Raw genomic sequence first — 16,622 nt, 5'->3', positions numbered from 1 at the left:
TGTGTGTGTGTGTGTGTGTGTGTGTGTGTGTGTGTGTGTGTGTGTGTGTGTGAAAAAGAGAGAGAGGATCCTTCATTAACCTGGAGTACTGGAACCACAAGCTTATGCTACAAGCACCTAGCTTTTTCACACGGGTTTGGGGTTCAAATGCAAGTCCTTAGGTAAGGATTTATACTTGCTTTATATTTGTAAGGCGAGCACGTGGCCAACTGAGGCATCACACCAGTCCATGTTTGTTTTTTTGACAATGGTGATGATTATACATGTTGAAACTTATCAAACTCTATACTTTGGCATGTCAAGTTAATTGTGCTAATTATACCCTAATTAAGTTGTTTCTTGTTTTGGGTACAGAAAGCAGATACTTGAGGGCCTTGTGGGGGCTCTAATTCCCATCACAAGAACAGAGAACACTTCTCTTCCTTAGGGAGACATATGAGAATAACCTGTGCATATTTTTTTTAACTACATACATCTTCTTACTCTCCTCAGAGATTCTGCAGGGTTCCTCTAGTGCAGTGGTTCTCAGCCTTCCTAGCGCTGCAACCCTTTAATACAGTTCCTCATGTTGTGGTGACCCAAACCAGGAAATTATTTTTGTCACGACTTCATAACTAATTTGCTGCTGTTATGAATCATAACGTAAATATTTTTGGGGACAGAAGTTTGCCAAAGGGGCCGTGATCCACAGGTTGAGAATCACTTCTGGAGCCCCACTTAACAAATGCTGTAGCTACCTGCTACAGATAAAAGGTTTGACTGTAGGGCGTTAGTGGTTATAAAGAAGGGATGAGGAGTCACAGCCCAGGATGCGAGAGTAGAGCAGGGTGAAGGAAGGGTGGCCCTTTATTTTGCGCGTTCGTCAGAGTGAGCGCACCGATGAGGACAACATGGAAATGCACCTTTGGGACGGCGCAGCAGTCACGTCACCAGCACTGGGTGCTTCCTTTCTCCCATTCAGTCAGTCAGGCTTGTCAGTTATGTGCAGGGTTGTTTTAGGAATAGAAATGAAAGCAGAAAGAGACCACAGACTTGCTTTGTCTCTGAAAAATGTCAGAAGCTGAGAAGAATCTGTTAGTGGGAAGGAGCGTGAAGAGGCCTCCCAAATTAGGAAGGTACTTCCCGAGGACGGCAGGAGAGAAGTTCTAGAACAGGGGACCCCTGGCCCTGGTTTTTAACACTACTGGGAGGGAATGAATGCCTGTGCTTTATCTGAGGAGAAAATCCTGTGGTCATCATAGACCTAATTCAAAAACAAAAACCAACCAAGCAAACAGGAAGGCCACTTCCACAACGCAGGTGGACAGCATGACAGGAGTTTCAGGAATGGGGACAATTGATGCTTCTGTTATACTTGTTGGGAACTGCTGACCTACAACTTTTCCTCATGACCTGCTCTATAATGATGGCATCATCCAGAGAGATATTAAGAATGTCTTAACTATAGCTGATTGTGGTACCTTTAATCCCAGAACCTGTGAGTTTGGGTCAGCCTGGACTACATCAGGAGTTCTAGACCTGCCTAGACTATATAGTAAGACCCTGTCTCAAAAGGCAAACAAAAACCCAAAAAACAAAAATGAATGTCATACTAAGTTTCTTGATAGCCCAGCTGAATTAAATTGGAAGGTAGAGTTCAAAGCCAAAATAAATTTATACTAGCCGGGCGATGGTGGCGCATGCCTTTAATCCCAGCACTTGGGAGGCAGAGGCAGGTGGATCTCTGTGAGTTCGAGACCAGCCTGGTCTACAGAGCTACTTCCAGGACAGGCTCCAAAGCCACAGAGAAACCCTGTCTCGAAAAAGCAAAAAACAAAAAACAAAAAATAAATAAATAAATTTATACTGAGATTTTTTTTATATGCTTGAGTTTCTGGATTATTTAAATATTTCAAGATAATTACAATGTATTATTTAATATTTTGTGCTAAGGACAATATTTAACAGATTATTTCTCTTAATCTTCATAACAACACTATGATATACCCTTTAATATGATTACTAATGGTATTATTGTCTCTATCTTTTCTATTACAAATGAACAAGGCTTGATAAACTTCATTAGCAAGCATAATTTTCGAGCTGGGACTTGGCCCAGTTGGTTAGGGATATCTACTGACATAACATGGATCTCAGGGATTGGGAAACTAAAGTCACAGGGGAGAAAGTAAAGGGAACAATATAATTCTGATTAAATTGTGAAGGGCAACTATTTGTCATTTATGCCCAACTATCCCACAAAATAACGGTCTTATAACTTGGGAATAAGCCTAGTTTCTTACAGGATTTAAGCCCAGGGTGGTCCTTGTACCTGTCTAAAGTTCCTAGGAATTTCTCATTGTACTTGGCCTAAAACTGGATGATCAAATCACAGAACAGAAATGGCCATAACAATGAGAGACAACCTTCCTTTTCTCCAGTTTTGCTCTTTCTCATAATTCCCTCCAGAATTTCAGGTTTACACCCAGGAAACACTTCCCAGCGAGCCCGAGCCACTCACCATCCAGCTTTTTCAGCTTCGGCACCCTCTTGGTTGCTTCATCGATCCAGTTGCCCTCTGCAGAATGCTTCTCCTCCAGCGGATTGCCTACGAACACCAGGTCTTCCAGGCATGGCAGTTCTGCCAGTTTCACGAATTCAGCTGCAAGCACACAGAACACCGTCCACGTTGATAAACTGGGGTCATACTCATACAGTTTTGGAGACAGAATTCAATCACAGACTCCATTAGCGACCATGTGGGACTGTGGTTTAAGATTTTGAAGAATATGGGAAACTTTATTATATAAAAGTCATCATCTGAGGATATTATGGGGAGGGAATGAGGAACTATCTTTTCTACCTTTCTAATGATGGGATAAACAGAGAAGGTCAGTGTTGAAAATAACAGTAAATTAACCTCAGAGGTACTGCATCTGTGGAGGATGCGCCAGCCTGCCTTTGTCTCCGAGTTCTTGAGCAACTCATTCAAATCCCTATTACAGAACCTACAACAGTTTAGAAATATTATCTTCCTCTCTTCCCTCTCAGCTGTGAACCGAGCAGCTGGAATAATGTCCACATCCCAGATGTTTTTCAAGCATCTGGCATAGTTCATGTTGTATACAGCACGGCATTAGAACATGCTGAAAGAATAACATGAAAAGAGGCAAAGCCACGTAGGCAGCAAATCAGTCTTTCACGTTTATTAAATTTAAATGACTTTCTTTAGCTTTGGATAATACACTTTTTTCATGGCCAGGACCTATGCAACCATAAAGTCAGTGTGTGTGTGTGTGTGTGTGTGTGTGTGTGTGTGTGTGTGTGTGTGTGTGTGTGTGTGTGTGCGCGCGCGCATACTCGCATGTACATGTGCATGGAAGTGGAGACTGAGGTTGGTATTTCGGTATCTTCCTCAAATCCTCTTTACCTTATTTTTTGAGGCAGGGTCTCTCACTGAACATGGGCTCACTGATCCAGCTTGCCAGACTGTTCACAAGCCTAGGATTCTGTCTCCACCTCCTCACTACCACTTGGATTACAGATGCCCATTGTCTATTCCCAGCTTTTACATGGGTCCTGGGGATCTGAACTCAGGTCCTCATGTTTGTGAGACACGAAGCCATTTTTCTAGGCCTAAGTAAATAGCTAAATATACATTGCCATATACTTCTTATATTTAAAATTGGGGAATTCCTAGAGTTATTCCCAAAGCTGTTTTTCTCTGCATTTAAAAATAAAAGTTCTTGGGGCTGGAGAGATGGCTCAGAGATTAAAAGCACTGGTTGCTCTTCCAGAGGTCCTGAGTTCAATTCCCAGCAACCACATGGTGGCTCACAAACCATCTGTAATGAGATCGGTGCCCTCTTCTGGCATGCAGGCATACATGCAGGAAGAACACTATACATAATAAAAAAAAATCTTTACCAAAAAAAGGTTCATGTTTTCTGTATTTTCCCTTAATTGGGTGCTTTCCTTTTTATTAGTGTGCTGTGAGGTAAGTCTCACTACCTCAAGCTCTGTCCTGCCTCGGCATCCCGCGTGTGGGGTACATCACCGCAAGCCCAGCTCTGCTGACTGTTTTCTATGAGCTGGGCAGGACACAGGAGACTAGCGAGAGCTGCTCTCCGCTTACCCCAGTCTTTCACCAGGTTATTAGACATGTAGAGAATCTTCAGTTTCTTCATCACATGGATCCCTTTCAGCTTCTCAATGAAATTGTAGGAGATCCACAGTTCTTCTAACGTGTCTCCTACTGCTTCCTGGAAAAGACAGCATCTGATTGACATTCTCATTTTTTACCCCATTGTGCCTCTTTCCTTACAAACATATGGAATGGCTTCTAAAGAGATCTGAGAGTTGTCTGCCCACTTGCTGAAGAGCTGACACTCTGCAAGTTCCAGTTCACAAAGGGGATGAAACAGAACATTCCCTACCTATTAAGTGGCTCTGAACTCTGTTCTCCGATTGCTTCACGAACATTCAAGAATAGCTACTGAAATCACCAAAAGGAGAAGTAACGGCACTATTCCGTCATGTTTACTGAATAGCAGTTTCAAATTACCTTCTTACAGGCTATAATATTTGGTCCTAAGAAAACTTAAAAGTAGACAAGCCAATTTAGTTTCTGTATTATATAAGGCACTATCTCATATCTCATTTACATTAAGTCCCAGAACTTGCTCTAAAATTCAGACTTTTCCCAAGATTAATTATTAAAACATTAAGAGAATTTTACATTCTATGAGCTCACAGATCCAGAACATAGCATGAGCATTTTGCTATTGCTACCCTATCTACCCATCATCACTGTGTGCACGGGCATCATTCCCGAGGAGCTGCCTACCTTGTTGTTTGAGACAAGATCTCTCATTGGCCTGGGGATCACCGATTTGACTGGGCTGGCTGGCCAGCAAGCCTCGGGGATCCCATCTCTGTGCCCCCATCTCTGGGATTACAATCATATATAGTTACTCTTTTTAAGTGGGTTCTAAGGGTCAAATACAACCTTCTTATGCTTGTGGAGCAAATATTTTACCATCTGAGCTGTCTCGTCAACCTTATCTTATTTTGATATATGAAATTCAGTTTTAAACACTTAGTCTTTCTATTACAGAATAAAAGTTATATTATACTGCCTTTAAATATTGCACAAAGATTTCAGTAGACATTAGACAAATGCAATGATCTTTTCCTTTAAAACAAAGTACTAGGCAGGACTCACTCTGTTTCTGCTGTGTCTCCCTTGCCTCTTACAGTTCACATGCACTCACATGGTAATGTCTGGTGGCCCAGGTCGAACTCTGTGTAATTGTCCCTTAAAAGACTATGGACAGAGTAAGATCCTTAATGCATTTTCCATAATGGTCAACCAGGGAGGAAAGGTGAGAACAGGGTAGCCTGTGCTAACTCTACCATCTCAACCCCCATATCTCATCTCAGTTTTAACTTCCCAACTAAAAAGTACAGGAATACTTTTAACCACTCTATCTTGGCACTCCTATATCAGGAAATTGGGACTTAACTAAGTTTTCTAAACTAATGTTCTGACATCTCCCAAAGGATCTAATTACAATATCACACAAAACTTTTAGAGCAAAAGAATTAGTCTTCGGATAACTTATATTTCAATCTATACAATTTTACTGCCTCGGACTCCTGTCTTTCTCGTGTCTCCATTAAGGGTGATGAGGTAGCAGAAATCACACATTAAATACTGAGAAGACTTAGGCCCAGCTGAGTTGTAGCCAGGGTGGGACATGGCTGAGCATGCATCATGCTCCGGGTTCGATCCTCAGTATCCCCTTGTGAGTACTGAAACAGAACAACTAAAGGTCTCCCCTTGTGAGAGTATGTCAGAGCTTCTGGGAGTAGGAAGGTTTTATTGGCTGTCGTTAAGACTTTGATTTTGGACCATACAGTGACAGATCGTTACTGTTTGATTAGTATAAAGAATTCAGATAATATAATGTTGCTTATAAGACTTTAGAATGCATGATTTCTAAATACTAAGGATTGTTTGTGACTTACTACTCAGGAATACAAAACAAATAGTCCCACCCCCACCAGGCGGCTCTGGGGCTTACACTGAGCCTTACATGGGCAGGTTAGTGCTCTACCACTGAGTTACAGCCCCACCTGAAACAAACAGCCGGTTACGTCATTACCATGACTTATGGAAGAAAAGTCGCACCATTCACTGCAGCAATGAAAACTATAAACTCCCAGGAATACATTTCTGCTCAGGAAATGTAGCAGGTCTTATAGAATGTAAACTTATTTAACTTTACTGAAGTACAATAAAATGCACAAATCTTCCTGTAAAAATTTTATTGTTACAAAGCCATCAATTCTTTCAATCCATCTATTTAATGCATTTCCAGTACAATTTCCTTTTCTTTTTTCTTTTTTTTTTTTCTTTTTGGTTTTTCGAGACAAGGTTTCTCTGTGGCTTTGGAGCCTGTCCTGGAACTAGCTCTGTAGACCAGGCTGGTCTCGAACTCACAGAGATCCGCCTGCCTCTGCCTCCCAAGTGCTGGGATTAAAGGCGTGCGCCACCACCGCCCGGCTCCAGTACAATTTCCAAAGGGATTTATGCACAGGATTATGACAAAGTGATTCTCAAATTTCTCCAGAGTAAACACACAGGAAAAGTCATAAATATTTTACAAAGGAGAGAAGACTTGTCCTAGTAGATATCCCAAATAATATAAAGCTAAAGAAAGAAGGCAGCAGACAGGTAGCAGGACTTTATGAAGGGAATGAGAAGACTCTAGCCAAGTGGGAGCACACTCACATGTACAAGAGTTTGGTGGGCAGCATTTCCAAACCTTGGGAAGAGGGCTTGAACAAATCCTCATCTTTATTTATGTATACTGTCAGCATGTGTACCTGTGCACCATAAGCATGCAGTTCTTGCAGCGGACAGAAGAGTGTGTCAGATCCCTGGGACTAAAGTTACAGACTGTTGTGAGCTGACATGTGGGAATGGAGATCAAACCCAGGTTCTCTGGAAGAGCAGCCAGTGCTCTTAACCACTGAGCCATCTCTCCAGCCCCCAAAGGCGTTTCTGTAAATGGCTAGTCATTTAGAGAAACAGAAGGAAATACAATCTGATCCTTAGATACACATAAAAATAAACTCTAGATGGATTAGACAGTGAACTTTATGCATTTGGTTTATGTGCACGTGTGTGTATGTGTGTAGAGGCCAGAGGTCAAGTTGAGTGTCTATTAGTCTCCGCCTAATTTTTTGAAACAGGGTCTCTCACTGAACCTAGAGCTCACCATTAAGCTAGGCTGGCGAGTGAATCCTCAGAATCTTCCTGCCTCTATTGCCGAGCTCTCAGACTACAAGTGCGTCCTGTGTCTGGCTTCTTCACAAGCTGGGGTCCAGACTTGGGTCCTTCACTCACTAAGCCACCTCCTGGGCTCTGGTATAAATTTCTGAACACTGTAGACAGGTGTGATGCCTCATGTCTGTATTCCTAGCATTCAGGAGGCTGAGGCAGGAGGACTGCTGTAAGTTCAAAGCCAACCTAGGTTACAGAGGTCTTGCCTCAGTGTGCCTCACTGCATTCATTAACACCTGACGCACAGTTATCCTTTAGTATTTCTCTCATGACCATAAGGTGAGTTCAATGAGAGCAAAGGCTGTTTTATTTTTTTTCTGGTTTTTTTTTTCTTTTTCATTTCTTTTTTTTTTTTTAGATTGATTTATTATGTATAGTGTTCTTTCTGCATGTATGCTTGCAAGCCAGAAGAGGGCACGAGATCTCGTTACAGGTGCTTGTGAGCAGTCAGTGCTCCTAACCGCTGAGCCATCTCTCCAGCCCTTTTTCTGGTTTTTCAAGACAGTGCTTCTCCGTGTAGCCCTGGTTGTCCTAGAACTCATTCTGTAGACTAGGCTGGCCTTGATCTCAGAGATCCACCTGCCTCCGCTTCCCAAGTGTTGGGATTAAAGGTGTGCGCCACCACACCTGGCTCAAAAAAAGATTTTAATTCTGTCATGTATCTAGTGTTTAGACCAGTCCCTGCTTAAAGCAGGTATTCACAGGGTTAGAGAGGTTAAAAACAGTTAAAAGTGTTTGTTCTGTAACCAGGACCCCCACCTGAGAAGCAGTTTGGATCCCAATACCTACGAACAAAGCCAGGCATCCCTGCAAATGTCCAGATCTGAGGGCACAGAGACAGAAGGATCTGGAGTCTTGCTGGCTTCTTTCTAGTCTAGCTAAATCCAGATTCAAGCTTCATGTTCAAGAAGAAACTTTGCTTCACCAGAGCAGTATTCATCTACCTAGAGATGGTTCATCCAGCAACAACATTTACTGAGGACCTGAGTTCAATCCCTGGGACCCACATGGTGGAAGAAAGAAGTGACTTGCAAGTTGCACTCTGTCTTTGCCATGTATAACTTTGTACACACACACACACACACACACACACACACACACACACACACACACACACGTAGACCAGTGAGATGACTCAGCAGGAAAAAGGGTGAAAGGGTTTACTGCCAAGCCTGATAACCCGAGTTTAATCCCAAAGCCCACATGATAGAAGAGACCTGAGTCCCAAACAATCTCCTCTGACCTCCATAGCATGTCATGGTGAACACACGTACAAACAAATGTAGGCCTTCAGGAAACATGCCAATGGATTCACTTAGTGAATTACATGAAAAAAAATCTGTATATTAAATTTTAAAAGGAGACACAGAGCTAGTGAGACAGCTCAGGGCACAAACATTTCTTCCCCGTCTGATGACCTGAGTTAAATTCCCGGGACCCAGATGTGGAAGGACTTGATCCCCTCAAATTGTCTTCTGACATTCACATTCATGCCACGGCACAAGCATAAACACACACACACAAAATAAATATAATGTAAAAATAATGAATAAAATAAAGATACAAAGCAGCATGCACAGTACAATTCCACTTTACAAACTCCTCAAGCAGACAAGCCAACGCGAGCAGTTTCAAACTGTCAGTGGTTTGTTGGTACTTGTCCTATTTGGTTTTATAACTGTAAAGGTTCTGCAATAGAAAACCATTATTTTATAAGAAAAAATATATACTTTTAAAAAAGTAAAACAATAACCTACCAGTCCATTGAGGTTCTTTATGTTGTTTCTTCCTAAGGACAAAATCCTCAAGTTTTCTGTTGTGGAAAAAAGGCATTTTGTTTGTGAGAAATATACATGCAACTATCCTTAGTCTAGTAGAACAACGCCCTAAGAAATGGTATAGAATTAATACCTCTACACAGTGAGTTACAAAGGCTCTACTACCAAATAGGTAATGGAGCTGGCAAGATGGCTTAGTGGACGCTTGCTGCCAAGTTTGATGACTTGAGGTCACTGCTCAGGACCCACACTGGAGTGGACCCCACAAGCAGTTCCTCTCACCTCCACAGTCGTGCAGGTTACTTCAGTTACAGAGGAAAAACCCAAAATAGCCTAAATTGTTAATGAGTCAGCAGAAATGGGAACCAGGCGCCATCTTAGCCACAAGTCTAGTAGTAGCTAACACCTCCCCTGCACATTCAATGGCAGTGAAGAACAGGGTGCAGAGTGGGCTGGGATGGACACTAAGGCTAGGATATGAGACATCCCCCTAAAAGGCTCATGTGTTAAAGGCTTGGTTCCACATCAACAGTGTTCAGAGGTGAAACTTTGGGGAACTGACTGGGGCATAGTGGCTTTGATCTCATTAATAGATTAATTCAATGATGGACTCATAATACATGGCATTAACAGAAAGTGGCAGGAAATAGGAAGTGGGAACCAAGGGGAAGAAGCGGGCCAATGTGGGTACGCCCTGGGAAGATATGCCTTGTTCCTGGCCCCTTTCTCTCTCTCTTTTGGGAAGCACAACCAACTTTCCTCTGCAGTGACATCCTGCCTCGGTGTCCACCTTGCCTCAGGCCCAAAGCAACAATCTAGATGAGCCTGACTGAAATTCTGAACCCATTAGCCACAAAAATTTCTCCTTGCTATAGTTTCTCTTGGCATTCACCACGGGGTAAGGAGTCTGACCGACATGAAGATAGGAAAGCTTCCAGGCTGCAATGATTCCTCTTGAGAGCTCCAAAGAACACATATTCCCAGCTATAGCCATTGCTAATCTTTACTTGGTTGCTTTGTTTTGTTTTTAGTGCTGGAGATTTAACCTAGGGCTTTATGTATGTCAGGCCAGCATTTCACCATTGAAGTTTATCACCAGACTCCTCCCATTTTGAAACAAGGGTTCATTCTGTAGCCCAGGCTGGCCTAGAATTCATTATGTAGCCTAGGCTGGCCTTGAACTTGTAGTACTCATTCTGCCTGAGCCTCCCAAGTACTGAGATTATACATTATGCATCACTATGCCTAGCTTCAGTCTTTCCCCCTTTAAAAAAGGTTCTATTCTTGGGACAAGGTCCTGCAAAGGTTGCTCATGCTGTCCTCAAACTCAAAGCTCTTTCCACAGCTTCCCAAATAGTTCAAATTCTATTGCATACTACCACACATAGCTTTAGCCTTCATTGTAGATGTACCATATACAATTCTATACTTTATATATATTGACTCACTTGACCTTTAACTGTATTAGTAGGTGAATGTAATTAAAATCTAAGATAAATTATTATAAACATTCTCAATTTATGATCATGATGGTGGAGTTCTGGGAAGTCCTAGAGAGGAGGGGGCATTTAAATGTGGCATTCTTAATCTGACCTTAATTTCCTACAGGGTTTCTCTTGGGAGATGACGAGCCTGTACTCAATGAGAAGCACTGTCTAAGCAAATGCACAAAAAAGAATGGTACAGCCAGGCATGGTGGTGCACACTTTTAATCCCAGCACCCTGGAAGCAGAGGCAGGTGGATCTCTATGAGTTTGAGACCAGATGGGTCTACACAACGAATTCTAGGCTAGCCAGGGCTACATAGTTAGACCCTGCCTCAAACAATAAGAACAAACAAACAAGCAAAAAATCAAACAAAGAAAACCAAGCAACCAACAAAAGCATCGTATGTTTCTGTCTGAGGATTTAGATGACTCTGACTGCGACATTAGGCATTAAATTTCTATTAGGCAAAGACGAATGATTAAAAGGTTTCTGATCTGGGAGAATGGTATTATCAGCACGAGAACTCTGGTGTCAGTGAGGACAGTTAAGAACAGATAGACAGAAAAGATCATTGTGGATGCTGTTACAAGAATCAAAGGCCTTTCCTAGGTCATGAAATCAGTGTAGTGTGTTATGGGCTGGGTGGTATTTAAGTGCTAGCATGAAGACCTGAACCTGACTCCAAAAACCCATGAAGCACAGCTGGTGTGTTGTGCACTTGTAGCCTCAGGTCCAGTGAGGCGAAGACCAGCAGACCCCTGGGGCTGGCTGGCTAGCTTAGCATACTTGTAGCCCCAGGCCAGTAAAAGGAAGATGGCTTTTGAAGAATGATATCCAATGTTGGCCTCTGACCAAAACATTCACAGGTGTACAAACTCAGTGTGTTAGGACTGACATTAAAGAAAGACTCCACATTTTAAAATTCACACTAGAACTTCTACTACAGGGCATATGCTGTTTTCCAAACTATCCCAGTTTATGTGTGTACATTTGATTTGTATATTTATAGAAAAGAAAAATAAGTTCAAATGTATTTTTCCCTGCAAGACTTAAGGGGGAGCTAATGAGGCCCTACAGAAGGGGTCTGCTCCTGGCAATGGGAAGCAGCAGTCATCTGAGAGGACCTTCACAGAAGACAGGAAACAGGGCTCAATGGTGGACTTGGAGCAGGGCTTGGTGGGGCAGGCAGTGCCACAGACTAAATAATAGCTCCCCCAAAGATACCTACATGCTAATCCCTGGAGCCTGTGACTGTGCCTTTGTATGGAATAAAAATCCTTTGTAGAAGTGTCCAAAGATCTTGTCATAGAGCCAGCACCCAAAGGCAGAGATACGCAGATCTCTGTGAGTTCAAGGCCAGTTTGATCTACATTCTGTCTAAGACAGGGATACATAGGAAAACTCTGTCTTGGAAAACAACAACAAATAAAAAAAAAAGAAAAGAAAAAGAAAGGAAGCAGGGCGGCGGCGCATGTCTTTAATCCCAGCACTCGGGAGACAGAGGCAGGTGGATCTCTGTGAGCTTGAGGCCAGCCTGGACTACAAGAGCTAGTTCCAGGACAGGCTCCAAAGCTATAGAGAAACCCTGTCTCAACCCCCCCCCCAAAAAAAAAGAAAAAAAAGAAAGGAAAGATCTTCAGACAGGGGATCATCCTTCCTATCTGGTGTGCCAAGTGTCCACATGTCCTGAAGGGAGAGAGGCAGGGACTTAGCACAGAAAGAACAGGAGCTACTTTGACCTCAAAAGCAGAAGTTGGCATCATGCAGTCAGAAGCCAATGGATGTGGCAGCCATCACAAAATGGAAGGAGCAGGAGAAAGAGTCTTCCGAAAAGACTCAGAGGGAGGCTTGATTTTTCGCTCATATTTGCAGCTTCTAAAACTGTAGAGAATACACTTCTGTCATTGGAAACTAACTGAGAAAGTAAGAAGCAGACGCAGGGAGGGCGGAGCATAGAGGGCATGGGACAGTGGGGACTTAAAATCTAAATACAGCAAGTTCAAAACATAGACAAGCCAAATCTGAACACTACCACAACAAAAGACAACAGAAAATCTGGCTGTCCCACCCAGTCACCTCAACTTCAACTCCATAAAAGTTTTATTTGTTTTTTTTGTTGTTTGGTTTTTTGGTTTTTTCGAGACAGAGTTTCTCTGTGGCTTTGGTTCCTGTCCTGGAACTAGCTCTGTAGACCAGGCTGGTCTCGAACTCACAGAGATCCGCCTGCCTCTGCCTCCCGAGTGCTGGGATTAAAGGCGTGCGCCACCATCGCCCGGCCCATAAAAGTTTTAAAGGGACTTAAAAATATTCAGGTCTCACGCTATCTCTCATTCTTCTTGGATAACCAAACTCAAGACATGGTTATATAGTCTCCGTCATCTGACACGTACTACAGCTAAAACAGGTGCCAGCATCTGGAATGACACATGTCTCTGGAATGTTTGCTCCAGTAACTAGAAACCCAAGCACCATCTGTTCCTGGGGTCACTTACTTAAGCCGTTCAGGTTGGCAATTTTTTCAATGCAGTTTGTAGACAGGGAAAGCTTCCTTTAAGAAAACAAACAAAAACTTTAATTACTTTGAAAAACCCAAGTGCAATGTCAGAAATTATTTCTTAATAGTAATAGTCCATGGAAGATTTTTAATTCATGTTTCTTTTTATACTTAATACATTTTCCCCTTCACTCACAGAATTTATTCTTTCATTTTGAAATTTTACCCCCAAATGATTATAAAAGTTAATATACACTCATTATAGAGAATTAACAACAAATTTTAAAGGGAAGTTTGGTGTTATCTATCAAATTTTTAGTACATGTAGTCTTTGATTGAATATTTCATAGTCTTCCGAGATATTACTTTTATTGCATTTTATGAATGAAATTGAAGTGCAAAGCTGTTAAGCGATTTTCCCACTATTACATAGTTACAAAATGGCAGGGCCAAAATTAAAACCCTAGAACATGTATCTTACCCTCATGATTTGAGTTGAAGAGGAATTATTCATTTTTAATCTGCTTGAAAAAGCAAAGGCAATTACTATATAAACACTTGGTAAGTAAAGGGCCAACTCTGCGTGCCTCCTATTCACCCGCCCACTCCTGAGCACTACCAACAGAAAAGGTATGCCTTTAAGTCAAAGGCTATGGCTGGGAAAGAATTCTTTAATTTCTCTTTAGGCAATCTGTCCCAAGATGCCTACAAAAAATATGAGCAGCCTGGCTCTTTCTAAGTGGTTTCTGAGGTGCTTATGTAGCTCAGAGGCCTCAAACATGTTGACTCAGATAGTTTTAGGATAAAACATATTTGATTACTTTGAAGTCATAGTTGAAGCAAAACAATTTTTGTTCTGTGCTTTCATCACATGGAACAAGTTGCACTCGGTAACTAAACATGTTTGCTTTTCCTTTTGATCCAAAGATATTAGTCTAATAGCTTTGCAGATATGTGTCCAAGAATGGTCCAGTTTGTTTACTGTAAATAAGACACTAAGGTTTCATTAGCAGACCTTCTGCTTCTGTGAAACTGGGATTGGGTTAATCTCCTACAGAAAGGGCAAGTAAAGGGGTCACAATTAGGTAAGCACAGGGTGAAGGAACCCCAAAAACTATGGAGTATTCTCCAGTCCCGACAAGAGACAGGAAGTGTGAAAACATGAATATGATGCATCAGAGTACAATTTCCAAGTTACCCACAGAACCCTGCTAAAAACTGTACAGAACGTTTAGAAAATAAGAATTAGTATCAACCTGATATTTAAAGTCCTGGGAAATAAGATTCCAAAGTGAGTATAATTTGATAACAATTTGAGCTTTTCGTTTGTTTTTATGAAATAGTATCTCATTATCTGACCCTGTGCTAATGATCCTCCTGCCTCAGCCTTCCGGAGGGTGAGGCTACAGGCATACGCCACCATGCCCAGCCTAACCAGGATTACTCTTAAAGTGCTAATACTAGTCCCACAATGTACTGCAATTTAGGTTGACGTTAATTCCTTTTTTCATATTCATTGTATTTTCTAGGTACTTTGAACTGTATTAAGGTTCTTTTTTTCTTTAAGAGGCATGTCTTAGGTATCTAGTAAGAGACATGACTTTGATTTTGGTAGGTAACTTTACAAGACAATGCAGTAGACTGTTAAATTTTGTTTCATTATGTTACTGCTGTTTGGGGGCGGGACTCAAGGCCTCGCACGTACAAGAGCTAGGCAAGTACTCTTCTAGTGAGTTTGATGACCCCCAGCCCACTTTTTTTCTTTTTACCATTTGTGTATGCATTTGGTGTGCACATGTGTACACTCAGGTAGAGGCCTAATGTTGAGGAATCATGCTTCCGAATCATTCTCCATCACTCTTCCACCTTATCCATTGAGGCAGGGTCTCTCAATCAAACTCAGAGCTCACTGATTTGAAAGCTTGCTCTGGGGATTCCTTGAGGTTGGAATTCGCCAGCACTGATGTGGGTTCTGGAGGTCTGAATTCCAGTTATCAATGTTTGGAAATGTAGGCTGATGTTAACTTAACCACTGACCCATCTCTCCAGTCTCCTTCCCCAGCCCTTTTTGTTTTTATTTTTTATTTTGAAAGACTTGATAAGTTTCCCAGGTTAACTTTCAATATTATCCCCCTGCTTAGGAAGCAGACTGTACAACAAATCAATAAGTTACTGTGTTATTTAGCTTTTGCAAAAGACTAGGTAACTTCTATCTACAAACACTGTATAAAAACTGTATAAAAATGTGCTGTTTGGTATCACTCAATCAATAATCCCATAAACCAATAATTTTTCACATTTTGCTTTGTCAGGAAAAAGCAAACAAGTTTGTGTACGAAAAGGAAGGAAAACTTAGCAATACTAGGAGGATGAGAGGGGCCTTACTCGCAGTTGGCAAGTGTGGACAGAGACGCATCCATCTTCTCTATCGGGGGGATCTGGGCATACAGTTTTATCTCTCTGGCCTCAGACGGCCTCTGACCGGTCTTTTCTTCCTATGGAAAAAATTAATGTGGCACAAAATCATCCTTGGTTATAACGTGGAACAAAAGAGGTCAGAATTTCACGTGTTTGTCTTAGAATAATTATTACGCTTTATAACTCCGGTTATTATTCACCGCTCACTCACTGGCATTTGTACTTGTTGGCCTTAGTAACCATGTTCCTACACACCCAGGCCAGACAACTCTAAAGTCCTCACAAATGACAATAAGCAGAAAAGAATTCCCATTTGTAATATTTTAAATTCTTTAAGAGTCTCTTAAATAATAGCTGAGAAGTGGTGGCGCACGCCTTTAATCCCAACACGCAGAAGGCAGAGGCGGGAGGATATGCTGGCATCTTCATGTCTTCACCCTTCAACCCCAAGAGCTGGGCCCAGTAATCTGCATGGCTTCTGGGGATTTGAACTCAGGTCCCTGTGCTTGGGCAGCAAACACTTTACCAATTAAGTAATCTCCCCAGCTTTTCTGTGCTTATTTTCATTACATTTATAGGTTAGGTCATTGGAAACTGACACTTCGTAGGTCTTCAGTAAGTGTTGGGTTATTTGTGCCAACATGATGGCCCTAGAGGATTCATTAGTGCAAAAGGCCCAGAAGGACAAATATTTCATGCCCTAACCCATGCACGGAGGCTCTAAGACTTGACCTTATCTTTTTGAAGTCAAGAGTAAAATAATGGCTATCAGAGGCTGGGAAGAACGGGATGAAGGAAAGACAAAATGAATAAGATAGGAGGAGCAAGCTGGAGTGTTCTCTGGCATAGGAGAGTAGTTATGATAAATCTGTATATTTCAAATGAGATTGTGTTCAATCAGGGTGGTACGGCCATAGATTAGGTATATATTTCAAAAGAACTATAAAAGGAGATTCTAGCTGGGCGGTGGTGGCACACGCCTTTAATCCCAGCACTTGGGAGGCAGACGCAGGCGGATCTCTGGGAGTTCGAGACCAGCCTGGTCTACAAGAGTTAGTTCCGGGACAGGCACCAAAGCTACAGAGAAACCCTATCTCGAAAAACCAAAAAAAAA

General features: G+C 41.9%; 1 protein-coding gene across 3 annotated transcripts in view; it reads right to left on the bottom strand.

Moving 5' to 3' along the window:
- The window catches only part of Dnal1 (dynein axonemal light chain 1), a 46,554-nt gene that overhangs the window by 5,327 nt on the left and 24,605 nt on the right, over window positions 1-16,622 (bottom strand). For all 3 annotated transcript variants that reach the window (XM_026780034.1, XM_005343326.3, XM_013346468.2), the window contains 5 exons: window positions 15,476-15,585; window positions 13,089-13,144; window positions 9,088-9,143; window positions 4,115-4,241; window positions 2,501-2,641 (listed from right to left, as the gene is read on the bottom strand). In XM_026780034.1, the coding sequence (XP_026635835.1) occupies window positions 2,501-2,641; window positions 4,115-4,241; window positions 9,088-9,143; window positions 13,089-13,144; window positions 15,476-15,585 (490 nt within the window). The remainder of the gene's footprint in view (window positions 1-2,500; window positions 2,642-4,114; window positions 4,242-9,087; window positions 9,144-13,088; window positions 13,145-15,475; window positions 15,586-16,622) is intronic.

This window comes from Microtus ochrogaster, chromosome 1, assembly GCF_000317375.1.
Source record: "Microtus ochrogaster isolate Prairie Vole_2 chromosome 1, MicOch1.0, whole genome shotgun sequence".
NCBI classification, from domain to species: domain Eukaryota; kingdom Metazoa; phylum Chordata; class Mammalia; order Rodentia; family Cricetidae; genus Microtus; species Microtus ochrogaster.
This window is presented reverse-complemented; position numbering and strand designations above follow the sequence as displayed.